The 13,446-nt window shown below is 40.0% G+C and overlaps 1 protein-coding gene across 1 annotated transcript in view; it reads left to right on the forward strand.

The window, feature by feature from the left end:
- Positions 1-13,446, forward strand: part of LOC124002961 (CSC1-like protein 2) — a 92,247-nt gene that overhangs the window by 23,389 nt on the left and 55,412 nt on the right. The window contains exons 2-4 of the mRNA XM_046310829.1: positions 721-964; positions 5,163-5,242; positions 10,089-10,127. Coding sequence (XP_046166785.1) covers positions 791-964; positions 5,163-5,242; positions 10,089-10,127 — 293 coding nt within the window. The 5' untranslated portion in view covers positions 721-790. The remainder of the gene's footprint in view (positions 1-720; positions 965-5,162; positions 5,243-10,088; positions 10,128-13,446) is intronic.

The following is a 13,446-nucleotide window of genomic DNA, read 5'->3' on the forward strand; positions in this document are numbered from 1 at the left end:
AAAAATGTACTTAAGTTGCATGGATTCACTCTGTGTGCACTGTTTAACAATATTTTTTAATGACTACCTCATCTCTGTACCACACCAGTGTTTCAAAATGATTGAAGCAACATCCCCAAAATATGGAACATTAAAATATATATCTGCAGAAAATATATATCTGCAGAGGTGCACTTTGAAGATGCTAAGACTGTTTACATTTACTTTCCCTCTGCAAACAAAACAAGTAATTAATAGAAAAAACAGACTATTTTTGGGAAGATTTTACTGTCATTCTGTTACCAAACATTACATATGCACTGTTCGAGTAAATGTGTTTTTGTACATTTTTCTGGGGAAATTGTTAAAAGTAGTCCTTGTGCATAAAGTTCTATGGTTTGTTTAACTTTGCAATCAATGTTTTTTTTTTTTTGGCATACTTGTAAAGTGAAAAATCTGAGTCTGTGTCATTCTGTTACTGTGAGGTGCCCCAACACTTATTCTGCTTTGTGAAAATGGTCCTTAGCGGCATAACACTTGCTCTATTTATTGAATTGCCTTCACAACAAGTTCTAGTTTTAGAAACTGTAATTTACAAAGATCTGAGTTTTGAGATTTCTATATAAAGTGCACAATTCCCTAAGTGATGATGTTTAGGTGTTTTTCGTTGCCGTAAGTGGTTTATCTGGATATCTGAAGTATGTGGTTTCACCCTCCTTTTCCTCCTTCCTTCCACAATAGGTTTCCAGGAAGATGCGGCTGTGAGCTTGCTCACAGTGCTGATCCTGTGGGTCTTCACCTGATCGTGACCATGGGGATATGGCCGGGGGGGGTCCGGGCCTGCATTGCAGGCCAGGAGAACTGCTCTGCCAACAATGAGTCCAAAGACTACTGTTACTCAGCCCGTATCCGCAGCACCGTGCTTCAGGGCCTACCTTTTGGAGGGGTCCCCACAGTCCTTGCGCTGGACTTCATGTGCTTCCTGGTGAGTTTGCCTAGAGATCTCTTGCCTGTATTTCAAATAGATTCCTAGCTCCCATTCCAGTGCTGCAGGTTTTTCTCACTTCCCTGTAGTTAATTTATTGATTTGTCACTGATTCATTGGCCAGAGATTATATTTCCCTGGGATCCCAGGTTTGTGTACAGCAATACTTCTGACCTGAAGGTGCGGATTTGAGAAAAGGGGTCCTAGTGACTTTATGCTAACCTGCAATGATCACATAGGTATACAGTATCTATGTGTGTGTGTACAGTACCTTTGGAAAATATTCAAACCCCTCGACTTTTTCAACATTGTGTAACATTACAGCCTTATTATAAAATGGATTAAATATTAAAAAATCCTCAGCAATCATATAAGATACCCCATGATGACAAAGCGAAACAGAATGTTTTGCAATTATATAAAAATGAACATACTTATACTATTCAGACCCATTGCTATGAGACTCCAAATTGAGCTCAGGTGCGTCCTGTTTCCACTGACCATCCTTGATGTTTCTACAACTGTGGTAAATTAAATTGATTGGACATGATTTGGAAAGACACACACCGGTCTATATAACATCCCACAATCGATAGTGCATGTCAGAGCAAAAACCAAGCCTTGAGGTCGAAGGAATTGTCCGTAGAGCCCAGAGACAGGATTGTGTCGAGGTACAGATCTGAGGAAGGGTACCAAAAAATGTCTGCGGCATTGAAGTTCCCCAAGAACACATTGGCCTCCATCATTCTTAAATAGAATCAGTTTTGAACCACCAAGACTCTTCCTAGAGCTGGCTGCCCGGTCAAACTGAGCAATCGTGGGAGAAGGGCCTTGTTCAGGGAGGTTAGCAAGAACCCGATGGTCACTCTGACATAGCTCTAAAGTTACTCTGTGGAGATCGGAGAATCTTCTAGAAGGACAACCATCTCTGCATTACTCTACCAATGAAGTCTTTATGGTGGAGTGGCCAGACAGAAGCCACTTCTCAATAAAAGGCACCTGATAGCCCGCTTGTAGTTTGCCAAAAGGTACCTAAAGAATCTCAGACCATGAGAAGCAAGATTGAAATGCCAAGCATCACAACTGGAGGAAACCTGGCACCATCCCTACAGTGAAGTATAGTGGTGGCAGCATCATGCTGTGGGGATGTTTGTCAGCGGCAGGGAGACTTGTCAGGATCAAGGCAAAGTACAGAGATCCTTGATGAAAACCTGCTCCAGGATCTCAGACTGGGGCAAAGGTTCACCTTCCAACAGGACAACGACCATAAGCACAGTCAAGACAATGCAGTAGTGGCTTCAGGATAAGTCTCTGAATGTCCTTGAGTGGCCCGGACTTGAACCCAATCCAATCTAACATCTCTTGAGAGACCTGCAAATAGCTGTCCAGCAGCTCTCCCCATCCAACCTGACAGAGCTTGAGAGGATCTTCAGAGAAGGGAGAAACTCCTTTAAATACAGGTGTGTCAAGCTTGTAGTGTCATACCCAAGAAGACTCTATGCTGTAATCACTGCCAAATGTGCTTCAACAAAGTACTGAGTAAAGCGTCAGAATAGTTATGTAAATGTAATATTTCAGTTTTGTTATTTAAAAAATAATAATTAGTAAACATTTCTTGAAACCAGTTTTTGCTTTGTCATTATTATATTTATTTATACATTTTTGAATTGACTGGAAGTTAACACTGCTTGAGGCACCTTTCCGTTTTGGAGACGGCAATATTAGACTTAACATGGTGGGTTAGCTAGTTAGCTTTGTGCCACAACAGATCGCAAATATCCTAACGTTATCTACATTAAAACATTTAGTATTTTGTCATTGTCCAACAACAATGCCCTTTCAATTCTTTCATTGAAAAGGGATGAATTCTGTATGGATGTATGACTATTAGATAGCAGGGTAGTTGGCTAGCTTATTAGACTATCTTAAGTTTTTGGGAATACTAACGTCGGCTTCTGAGTGCTTATACTACATGAAAACACAGGTTCATTTTTTTCTCACCAAATAATGACCATATCTTTCAAACTCTGTACATGTTATGTAATAGTTTTGACACATGTAATTCATATTTAATGACTTCTCCCATTGTTTGCTTGTGTGTTAATGCGCAGGATTTTTTTGTTTGTTCGAAATGGCTCAGGTCAATTGGGCAGGCCTACATAAGGTCAACAGGGCTAGGATATTCAAATCTGGACCAGTAAGTCTGTCATTACTGTTAATTTTATTTTCTCCCTGGATGTTAATTGATGTCATTGATTGGTCTGAGTCCACTCAACCTTGTGTCCTTGTCATTTTAGGTCTGAATCAGTCCCCAATTTACAGGGGAGGAAGTGTATGGTTTGACAAATCTTATTGAGTTTTATTAAATTCCTTTAGGAACTTTACACCCACCCAACTATGGATTTCAAATTGGACAAGTCGGTCAGTGAGTTCAATGGTACCATTTTTCTTTTTGACCAGTCCTAATGGTTTGGCTGTAGTACTAGTGTGGAACAGGATGCTCCTGTTCAGGAATAATTGATGGTAACATCCATAGTGCTTTGTGACCATGGGGACAATGGATTGACCTACATAGTGGCTGACTGTCTGGCAGTGGTGTTATTCAAATGAAGCTGTATTGTCATTGGGGCTCACCATCTCCTGTTGTCTTTTAAAGTATGCTACATTCACATGGCCACATGCTCATCTCCTCATGTATTGTAAAATGTTACTGGGCAGCCAAGGTCACAAAGTGATGGGTTATGGCTGTGCCTTGGTAAGCATCATCAATAACTATATATGTGTCCAGAATGCGTTTTCACCCAAAATGACAGGGTCTGGTGACGAAATTAGTGTTCCGAAGACATTTCGTATTGTGTGCCCTCAAAGATCCTTGTCTCTCAATGATTTTGTTTCTTTAGAACAATGTCAACTTTGACGCTCATAAAGCAGCATATAGCAGGTCCCCCTCCCAAAACAGGTTTCTGTCTGTTCCTGGTTAAATAAAGGTTAAATAAAACATACTAACAACATGGACATGATATCATAACACAATGAACAGATGAAAAGGCTTGTTTAGTCAATTTATTTCATATTATTACTCACGTCTTTGTCAGCGTAAGGAAAATGTGAAATATATATGCAAAATTCAATAATTTTTGGAATCTGAACTGAGTGACGTGAGTGTTGGCCTTTTTATACTTAATTACCCTTTAGAATTAAGCACCAATGTTGCTCCTTTCTATTGTCATCCTCTAATCATACTACATTTACCTCCTATAATATGAAGTGGGGTCTGAAATGATTGACACCCTTGATAAAGATGAGCAATAATGACTGTATAAAATACGTAATTCAAATACTAAATTATATTTTATACTGATACAATTTCTCAACACCTGTTGTATTCAGGGCATGTGACAAATACAATTTTGATTTGATTATAAGTAAAGTGGCCAAGTTTTGTTTTGATTGTGTTTCAGATTTTGTGCTCAATAGAAATGAATACTAAATGTATTACTTTTATTGTGAATAGAATGTGTAAACACCTCTACATGAATGTGAGTGAGAAATTTAGAGGGTCAAAGATCATACCCCCCAAGACATGCTTAACCTCCCCTGGTTTTGGTAATGGTGAGAGGTTAGCATTTTTGAGGGGTATGGTCTTTGACCTTCTAAATGTCTCACTCACATTCATGTAGAAGTGTTTAGAAACACATTATTCTATTCTTATTTGCAATGTCTCCAAAATGACCACAATAGATCATTTACCATTTCATTTCTATTGGGCACAAAATATTCAAAAATGGAGCCAAAACGAACCGTGAAGGCATCCAATACGTTGTGTAGTGTCAAGCTTGATGTAGTCATTGCATACTAGGAATATGGGACCAAATACTAATCTTTTGACTACTTTATTAATAAGAATCTTTTGGTGTGTCAATTTTGACCCCTACTTTTTTTCCTTCTCTATCTTTCCAATTTTTTGGAGCGTACAATATAGCTTCATATTTGTTCCTTTTCCCCCCCGTCATTATTGTTCATCTTTATCAAGGGTGTCAATAATTTCGGAGCCCACTAAGTGTTTACTGGTCCTACAATTTTTTTTTTTTTTAGAACAGCAGTGACATTTGAATGATACACAGATGTTCTTGGGGCTCACCCAAAAAACACCAATGAAGAGGAAATCATATCACATTACTTTCCTCTGTGCTTTCAGGTGCTTCTCTTTGTCTTCTCAGTACTGCGGAAAGTGGCCTGGGATTATGGACGCCTGGCATTGGTGACAGATGCTGACAGGTAGGCCTAACAAATGACTGAGGTGTTACATTGTACGCACGTGCACACACGTATACTGCCCTGATGTAGTCCTACTGGTCATTAGCCCTTGTCCCTTGAATTGTGAGAATGACTTGCCTGTTATGACTGTGTGCCTTAAGTAACCCCATCACCATTCCTTCCTACCTCTTCCTTCAGGATTATTGGTTTGCAAGTCATTCAGGGTGACTGAATGACTCACTGTCACTTACATACTACTCATTTCTGGAACAACGACTGTCTGGGCTGCAGGGTTTGCTCACACAGCAGAGCAACAAAATTGGGAATATTTTCACCAGTTTATTATCGTAACCCATTGGGATACTTATTAATCAATTATGATTAATCTATGGTTTGGGTATGTTGGTAATAAATATGGAAATAATTTAGAACTAGTTAGCATACTTACTGTATTTTACTGTTGTATCAAATCGATCCCTTTGAATGTACATGATCTGGTGCAGTGTATTAAGAAGAGAAATAACACGTTTTGAACTACTTGTACTGAATCAGTCATTCACTGAGAACTGGGTCTTGTCATGGTCGCTCTGCTCATATCGACCTCATTATTTATCCTCCAGGCATTTCCCCATGCAGACACATGCACATACATACTTTGGACATGGTCAAAAGACAAAATGAAAGGGTTAGCTTTCTGCCTCCATCTTATTTTTATAGGGTTAGCTATCTGACATTAAAAGTTGACCGTAATATTATACATCAGTGATCATGAATTCATGAATTTCGTCAACCAATCTGTTCCATAAAACAAGCGTATACTTAGGAGACTTGTCCAGGTAATCCAGTGTATACTTGCACTCTGTAATGACGATGTAGGCAAACTTTCTGGCAGTTGTCCTTTTGGGCTTATGTCCTACTGGGGGAATATTGAGAGAGTTGGCCTTGCCCAACCAGACACAGGCTTATGCAAGATTTTCAAAACTGCCACAACAAATTAGTTTTGAAAAATATTCGGTAGTGTCACGACTAGTCAAGGTGGGTGGAATCAGGTGCAGAGAGCAAATAATGAATAGAGGTTTATTCTCCGGTGAACAACAATAAACACGGACAACCCAAAAATACAAACAGGGTGAAAAATATCCAAAACAGGAAAATAACAGACAAACCGGAGAAATAAAACACAAAAACACCGACAGCCGAAACGAAATGACAAAAACAAACAATCCCGCACAAAACAAGGGCGGGACAACCTACATTATATACAGATACTAATTAACTAACACACAGGTGAAAACAATCAGACAAAACCAACAGATAACCGAAAAGGGATCGGTAGTGGCTAATAGGACGGTGACGACGACCTCCGAGCACACCCTGAACAGGCAGGAGAGCCAACCTCGGCGGAAGTCGTGACAGGTAGCACTTTTATAATAACTCCACATAATAAAGCCTTTATAATGTATTCGTTAATAGTTTATTAATCATTACTCCCACATTTGTAAATTTTAGTAACCTAGTTATTCACGCATTTATAATATAAACAACTTTTTAAAGTAGGTCTATTTGCTTGGCCTCATCTAAAGTGTGGGTTATTTATACTTTATAAATAATTCATAAATGTTTTGAATATACATTGTAATTTCACAAAAAGATGCACATGTCATAGTAGACATTCCAGCAGTACCTGATGCTCCATAAGGTCTCAAAATGACCCAAGAACATATTTATGGTTAAACAATAAGCACACGGTACAGAGGATGTTTAAGAAAAGATATTGAACATTTTATTCCAAAGCTGTTTAATATTGTAATGTGTCAATTCATACACACTCTTTGCTGAGTGAAATACAGTTTTTGGTCTGAAAATGCTAACCTAAGCGTTTTGTTTCTACGAAAACCAAATTGTAGTTTGAGGTCACTCCTTAGAGCAGTCTAATCTCGTGTAATTTGGTCAACCCCCCCCCCAAGAATTTGCTTCCACACTGTAGCTGCACATGTGCATGGGTTAACTTCATGAAGCTAGAGCGTGGTAGGTACGGGAGCAAAACAGTGAGGGAGTTTAGCCTTGTGCTTCTACGCTCTTAGGTTGTTGCGGAAATTGACCCATTACGTTATTTACTTTGTGCACCTACGTCATATCACTGAGTGTACCTGTAGCCCTTTACGCTCGTACCCGTATACAGGTTGAAAATAGCAGATTTTGGCACTTAAGCACCTAAAATGGAACACAGTGGCTGTACAGTAACATGATATAAATGACATCAGAGCTCAGGCTTTGCGCTGTATGGGTTTTGACTGCCGTCCTGAACCTGAGCACCAAACGCATCAAGAAGTTGCCCACATCCCTCCTGCTAATTGGGCAACTTTTGCACATTTTTTGTTTGAGTGAGGGAAATGCTGTAAATTTAAGAGGACTCAATCAATTTTGAAAGATGAGACATTGAGGATTATAATACATACCACCAATTTTGATGTCATACTACTGTAGCAACTCAAACACCTGTAAATCCAAAATGTGCACTTCACATTTCCATATCACATTTTCATAAACAGTGTTTTTGATGTACAGTTACAAGATGACATGGCGTCATACCCTGGGTTGTTCTGAACAGAATAAGCCTATGTTTGTCTATTATGAAGAAAATCTGCAATGGGACACGCACCTGAATGCACTCATGACTAAAATTCTATTAGCACCAAAATTACAATCTGTTTCTCTGAATTGCCCTGTGAAAGCCTAACACTAATTGGTGTGGTGGGGGATGCAGAGTTATGTTCCAAACCAAACAACTAACAGTGTCCCTGCCCTAGTTCCTCAAGGGCACAGCTAGGAGTACAAACAAAAAGAACACCTTATAGTTTAACTCTTCTTTGAGTCATAAAACTGCATTGAAATAACTTAGGAACTATACACACTTTGGAGGGGTTTTTGGCCACTTGGAGACACATGTTAGTCCTCTCATTCAAACCCTTGTACATTTTTTCTAATGTTGCACCTACTCCACCTTTTCCAAAAATATTATTGTGTTACTGACTGTATCCAGAGTATTTTCAGATTTTGTTTCAACAAATACAGTGAAAAGTACAGTAAATGTAAACTGGACATATAATCAACACTAACAACAGGTGAACTGCTGTGTCCTCAATTTTGACCTAATAAGTTTTCCAATGTATCCAAACTGTTCCCTTTCAATTGCTTATACATATACTTTTCATATTTCTTCTGTAAGAAACATTTGAATTAAGCCTGATCCAAGTAGGTCAATTCCCACATGTGTAAAGGGTTAAGTAACCTGTCTTTTTGTAATCATACAAAATGTAACATATCACACTATTTTGAGTCTCAGCTTTACATTTACTATGTTACGTCTAGTCTTTGATGCCAGGCTGTATTTCATTATAATATTTTTTTACACTAATAGAGTAAATATCCAACTCTAATAGTTGATTACTCTTTTTAGCGTCATTTTAGTATACTCTTGCAATTTTCCACTTATCTGTGTTTTGAATTAACAGTCAACTCCATCAGTTTACATTTTCTCTATCAGTTTAATACTTCTGAAGTGTAAGGGTGATGCCTTATTTGCATATCTTAATGTGTCACGTTATGGTAACTAGCAAAGTAATATCCAATCCCTGTTGGTATCCAACTCGAGGGAAGATATCACGACTTGCATTCAGAAAGCCTGTCGGAGCAGAAAGTAAAAAACAAAGGATTATAAACAATTAATGTACATGCAAAAAGACAGATATTAAAATAAATTATTTAAAAAAAATCTACCTGCAACGGAGCATGCTGGGAAATATGAGGCCCCTCCATAGATTTAACTCCCTGTCTCTGTTTACTCTTAATTGACTAAAAAGGACTCAGTCCCAACTAACTCCAGAGACCGTATCACGCTGAGGGTTAAAATAACTCAAGTGGAGTCAATTTAACCCTAACAATTTTAACACCGTGATTTCAACTCTCCTTGATTTACTGTGTACCAATCCTGGATGGCCCCTTTTAAGTACAATAATAGTTTGAAGACTTATTTGGTTACTTTAAAGTGACCTGGGCCTGCTCATGGATATGATGTATGAGATTTCTAAGTGCTTCATGTCCTTTGAAATAGTTCTGTCCTCCCATTCATTTAAAGGACAGAGAGAGAGGGGCAAACCATTTCCTCCTATAGTCCCACAGCTGACTGAACAATCTCTTTTGCGCCACATACTTCCTGTTTTCTTGTCTGTCCCGCTCCCTCTCCCTTGTCACTCCCTACACACACACACACACACACACACACACACACACACACACACACACACACACACACACACTAGTGCTGAGTGATTTAATGTTTTTTGAGGATGATTTGGTTACAGTTCGGTTTTTGAAAAATAGTCATGGTCTTCAATATTGGTAAGATTTTTGTTTTTCTTCTGTAACTACACATAATAAAACAATTAGCTAATAAAAGCCCCATGAGTAAACCGGGCCCACATTTTTGTTAATTGGTCAGCACTAACAGACAGACACACGCACGCACACACACACAGCTGTTTTCTTGATTTCAGGGGCTCTTTCAGAGCTGTGATGAGGCGGGGGTCACCAGTGTGGGAGTTGTATGTCCGTGTGTGTGGTGAGGGGATTGTGGGGTGACATTTGATCAGGGCCCATGTGATGTGATGGATCGCCCCTCAACCTCACCCCGCCTATGGCTCTCATAAACCTGTCCTGCTCTTATACATTGTGTAACATCTAATTTGTTGACACTTTAGGATTTCTATCCAGGACTAACCTTAATGAAGTAAATGTGTACTCCTTTTCATGCCGATTATGCTCATTTTTCCTTTTTTCGTGTTTTTTTTTTTGTTTCACTGTGAAGATCGAAGAAGCGTTTCAACGGATTGGAGGAGCGGGAATAGTATGTTTTTAAACACGTTTTGATTATCTCCTGGTTTTCCAATGTCGTCTTCTCTCTTCCCTGGTTGCTTTACTGTCCTAACTGTACTTGCCCTGCTCACTGGTGGACTAACACTCTTTTTTCCTTTCAGGTGTGTGTGTGTGTGTGTGTGTGTGTGTGTGTGTGTGTGTGTGTGTGTGTGTGTGTGTGTGTGTGTGTGTGTGTGTGTGTGTGTGTGTGTGTGTGTGTGTGTGTGTGTGTGTGTGTGTGTGTGTGTGTGTGTGTGTGTGTGTGCGTGCAGTCCAATTCCATAATGTACTGCAATCAACTCCAATTGGGGTGTCCTGCGGGTTGGTGTGTGTGAGAGAGGTTTATGTGTATCTATCTTATTAACAAGCAAGATGGTTTGGTGTGAGGGCTCCGTCACTGCTTTTTGCTGTGGATTTCTTGGGTGTTGACTCTGACTTTGGTTAACCCACCATAAGTGCCTTGTGTGTCATTAACCATACTGTTGACTTCCACCAGTGTATCTGCCATGGCTTCTGATGCTTTTGACTGTCACCTAACATATGAATCTTTTGACATGCATGCTTCCTTTTTACATATTTGAATATAACATAGTCGGAGAAGAGAAAAGGGTAACTATGATACACTGAGAGCAAATAATACAAGGTAAACGGTGAATCAGGGTGGATGTGAACTTCCCTAGGCCCTCTTGCTGTGGCGTCTTTGTGAATCCTTGTGACATTAGCTGTGATGATAGCACCTCCCGAGTGGACCCTTTGTTAGACGATAAGAAGCCAAGTTCTCAACAGGCTGGGTTCTCAGTCAAAAAATGACCCCTTCCCCTCTGTCCATTCAGGGCCATGAAGGGGTCAATAAAGGCAGAGGAAATGAGTGTTTTCAGATTGGAATCCAGCTAGAAAGTGGAATGTGGTCTCCTGTCCTGACGGATAAATGCCCCCATTTCTGTACATGTCGTCATTGGACTAAGTTTACTGTTGGACCGTGGTAGATCTTCTGTTGTAGGATGTAAGAGTGGGAGATTACAATACACACCCAGTGCTGCATCTAAAACAACCTATTTGTAGACTTTGGGCCCTATTCAAAATCGCTAACTGTCTTTCCGGAATAGGTCAAAAACCAATCCTACCCTGCAAGAAATTATGGAGTAATACTGTTGTTGTTGAGGCCAGGCACCACACTGATGGTGTCGTTCCCACCCCCTTAATCTCAATCACCTAGGCTGTTGAGCCCCACTCTGGATGTGTCATAATACCCTTAAAACCTAGTAGTCAAACAGGGAAATGGTTCCAATCATTTAAAAAAAAAAAAAAAAATTCCCACAGGGGATTTTAGAAACACTTAAAACAAGGGATGTGTTTCATGTAGGCTTACCCTGGCGTGAAGTATTGATAACCATGTAAATCTCTCTCGGTCCATGTGATTTTATCAATATATTCGGCTCCATTTACACTCGGATTCGAAAATGCTAATTAGCATCAAAGTAGACATCATGCAAAACTACAAATCCCTGCAAAGTCCTGCACATCATCTCTAGCTGACACCTTTACTAAAAAGTATTGTGTCAATTTAAAACTTGCACAAGACAGTTCACAGAACTGTCAGTTTTAAAGAAATGTAGCCAATTTATTCATTACTACATTTAGCTAATGTTAGATGGTTAATCCAGAGATGACCTTTGCCTTGATTCGGCAGTAATCAGTAATTTTTTTTTGGGGGGGGGGGTAAATACAGGCAAATATATTGATCAGTCACCTTGTCCTAGAGACATTTACATGGTTATTCAAACTTCACGCCAGGGTAAGCCTACACGAAACACAGCCCTTATTTGAAGCGTTTCTAAATCCCCTGTGGGAAAGATCTATGGTGGAATAATTATTGGAACCATTTCCCCTGTTTGACCTCCTAGGTTTTATGGGTATTATGACTCGTACTGTGGTACTCCAATTAAATATGCAAATATTTGCATATCCTGTAAATCCCATTTTTCTGGAAACTGTCATTGTCAGTCATTAGGGGCGGCAGATAGCCTAGTGGTTAGAGCGTTGGACTAGTAACCAGAAGGTTGCAAGATCGAATCCCTGAGCTGACAAGGTAAAAATCTGTTGTTCTACCCCTGAACAAGGCAGTTAGGCCGTCATTGAAAATAAGAATTTGTTCTTAACTGACTTGCCTAGCTAAATAAAGGTAAAACAAATACAAAACATTTGCCCGTAGTGCCTGGCCTTGAGTTGCAGTTTTTTGTTTTAACATGTTGTTTGAGTACATAACCCAAAACAGGCTTTCTTATAGCATAAAAAAAAAATTGCTCATGATGAGAAGACAGTTAGTAGTTTGAATTGAATACGGCCCTTGGTTTTTAAAGCATAAGACAATGCATGTCCATTGCTCAGTGGAGCTCTAATCACAAAATGAGATTATGCATATCAAAGATGGTACACTACATGACCAAAGTATGTGGACACCTGCTTGTCGAACATCTCATTCCAAAATCATGGGTATTAATATGGAGTTGGTCTCCCCCTTTGCTGCTATAACAGCCTCCACTCTTCTAGGAAGGTTTTCCACTAAATGTTGGAACATTGCTGAGGGATCTTGCTTCCATTCAGCCACAAGCTTTTAGTGAGGTTGGACTGATGTTGGGCGGACATTACTCCTCCTTCACCAAACTTTACAGTTGGCACTATGCATTGAGGCAGGTAGCGTTCGCCTGGCATCCGCCAAACCCAGATTTGTCCGTCGGATTGCTAGATGGTGACGCGTGCTTAATCACTCGTGAGAACGCGTTTCCACTGCTCTGGAGTCCAATGGTGGTGACCTTTACACCACTCCGTCCGACGCTTGGCATTGCACATGGTGATCTTAGGCTTGTGTGCGGCTGGTCGGCCATGGAAACCCATTTCATGAAGCTCCCGACGAACAGTTCTTGTGTTGACGTTGCTTCCAGAGGCAGTTTGGAACTTGGTAGTGATTGTTGCAACCGAGGCTACGCTCTTCAGCACTCTGCTGTCTCGTTTTGTGAGCTTGTGTGGCCTACCGCTTCATGGCTGAGCCGTTGTTGCTCCTAGACATTTCCACAATATTTACAGTTGACCGGGGGGCAGCTCTAGCAGGGAAGAAATTTGACGAATTGACTTGTTGGAAAGGTGTCATCTTATGACGGTGCCACGTTGAAAGTCACTGACCTCTTCAGTAAGGCCATTCTGCTGCCAATATTTGTCTGGAAATTGCATGGCTATGTGCTCGATGTTATACACCTGTCAGCAATGGGTGTGGCTGAAATAGTCAAATCCACTAATGTGAAGGTGAGTCCACA

Source organism: Oncorhynchus gorbuscha, linkage group LG18 (genome assembly GCF_021184085.1).
Source record: "Oncorhynchus gorbuscha isolate QuinsamMale2020 ecotype Even-year linkage group LG18, OgorEven_v1.0, whole genome shotgun sequence".
Taxonomy (NCBI): Eukaryota; Metazoa; Chordata; class Actinopteri; order Salmoniformes; family Salmonidae; genus Oncorhynchus; species Oncorhynchus gorbuscha.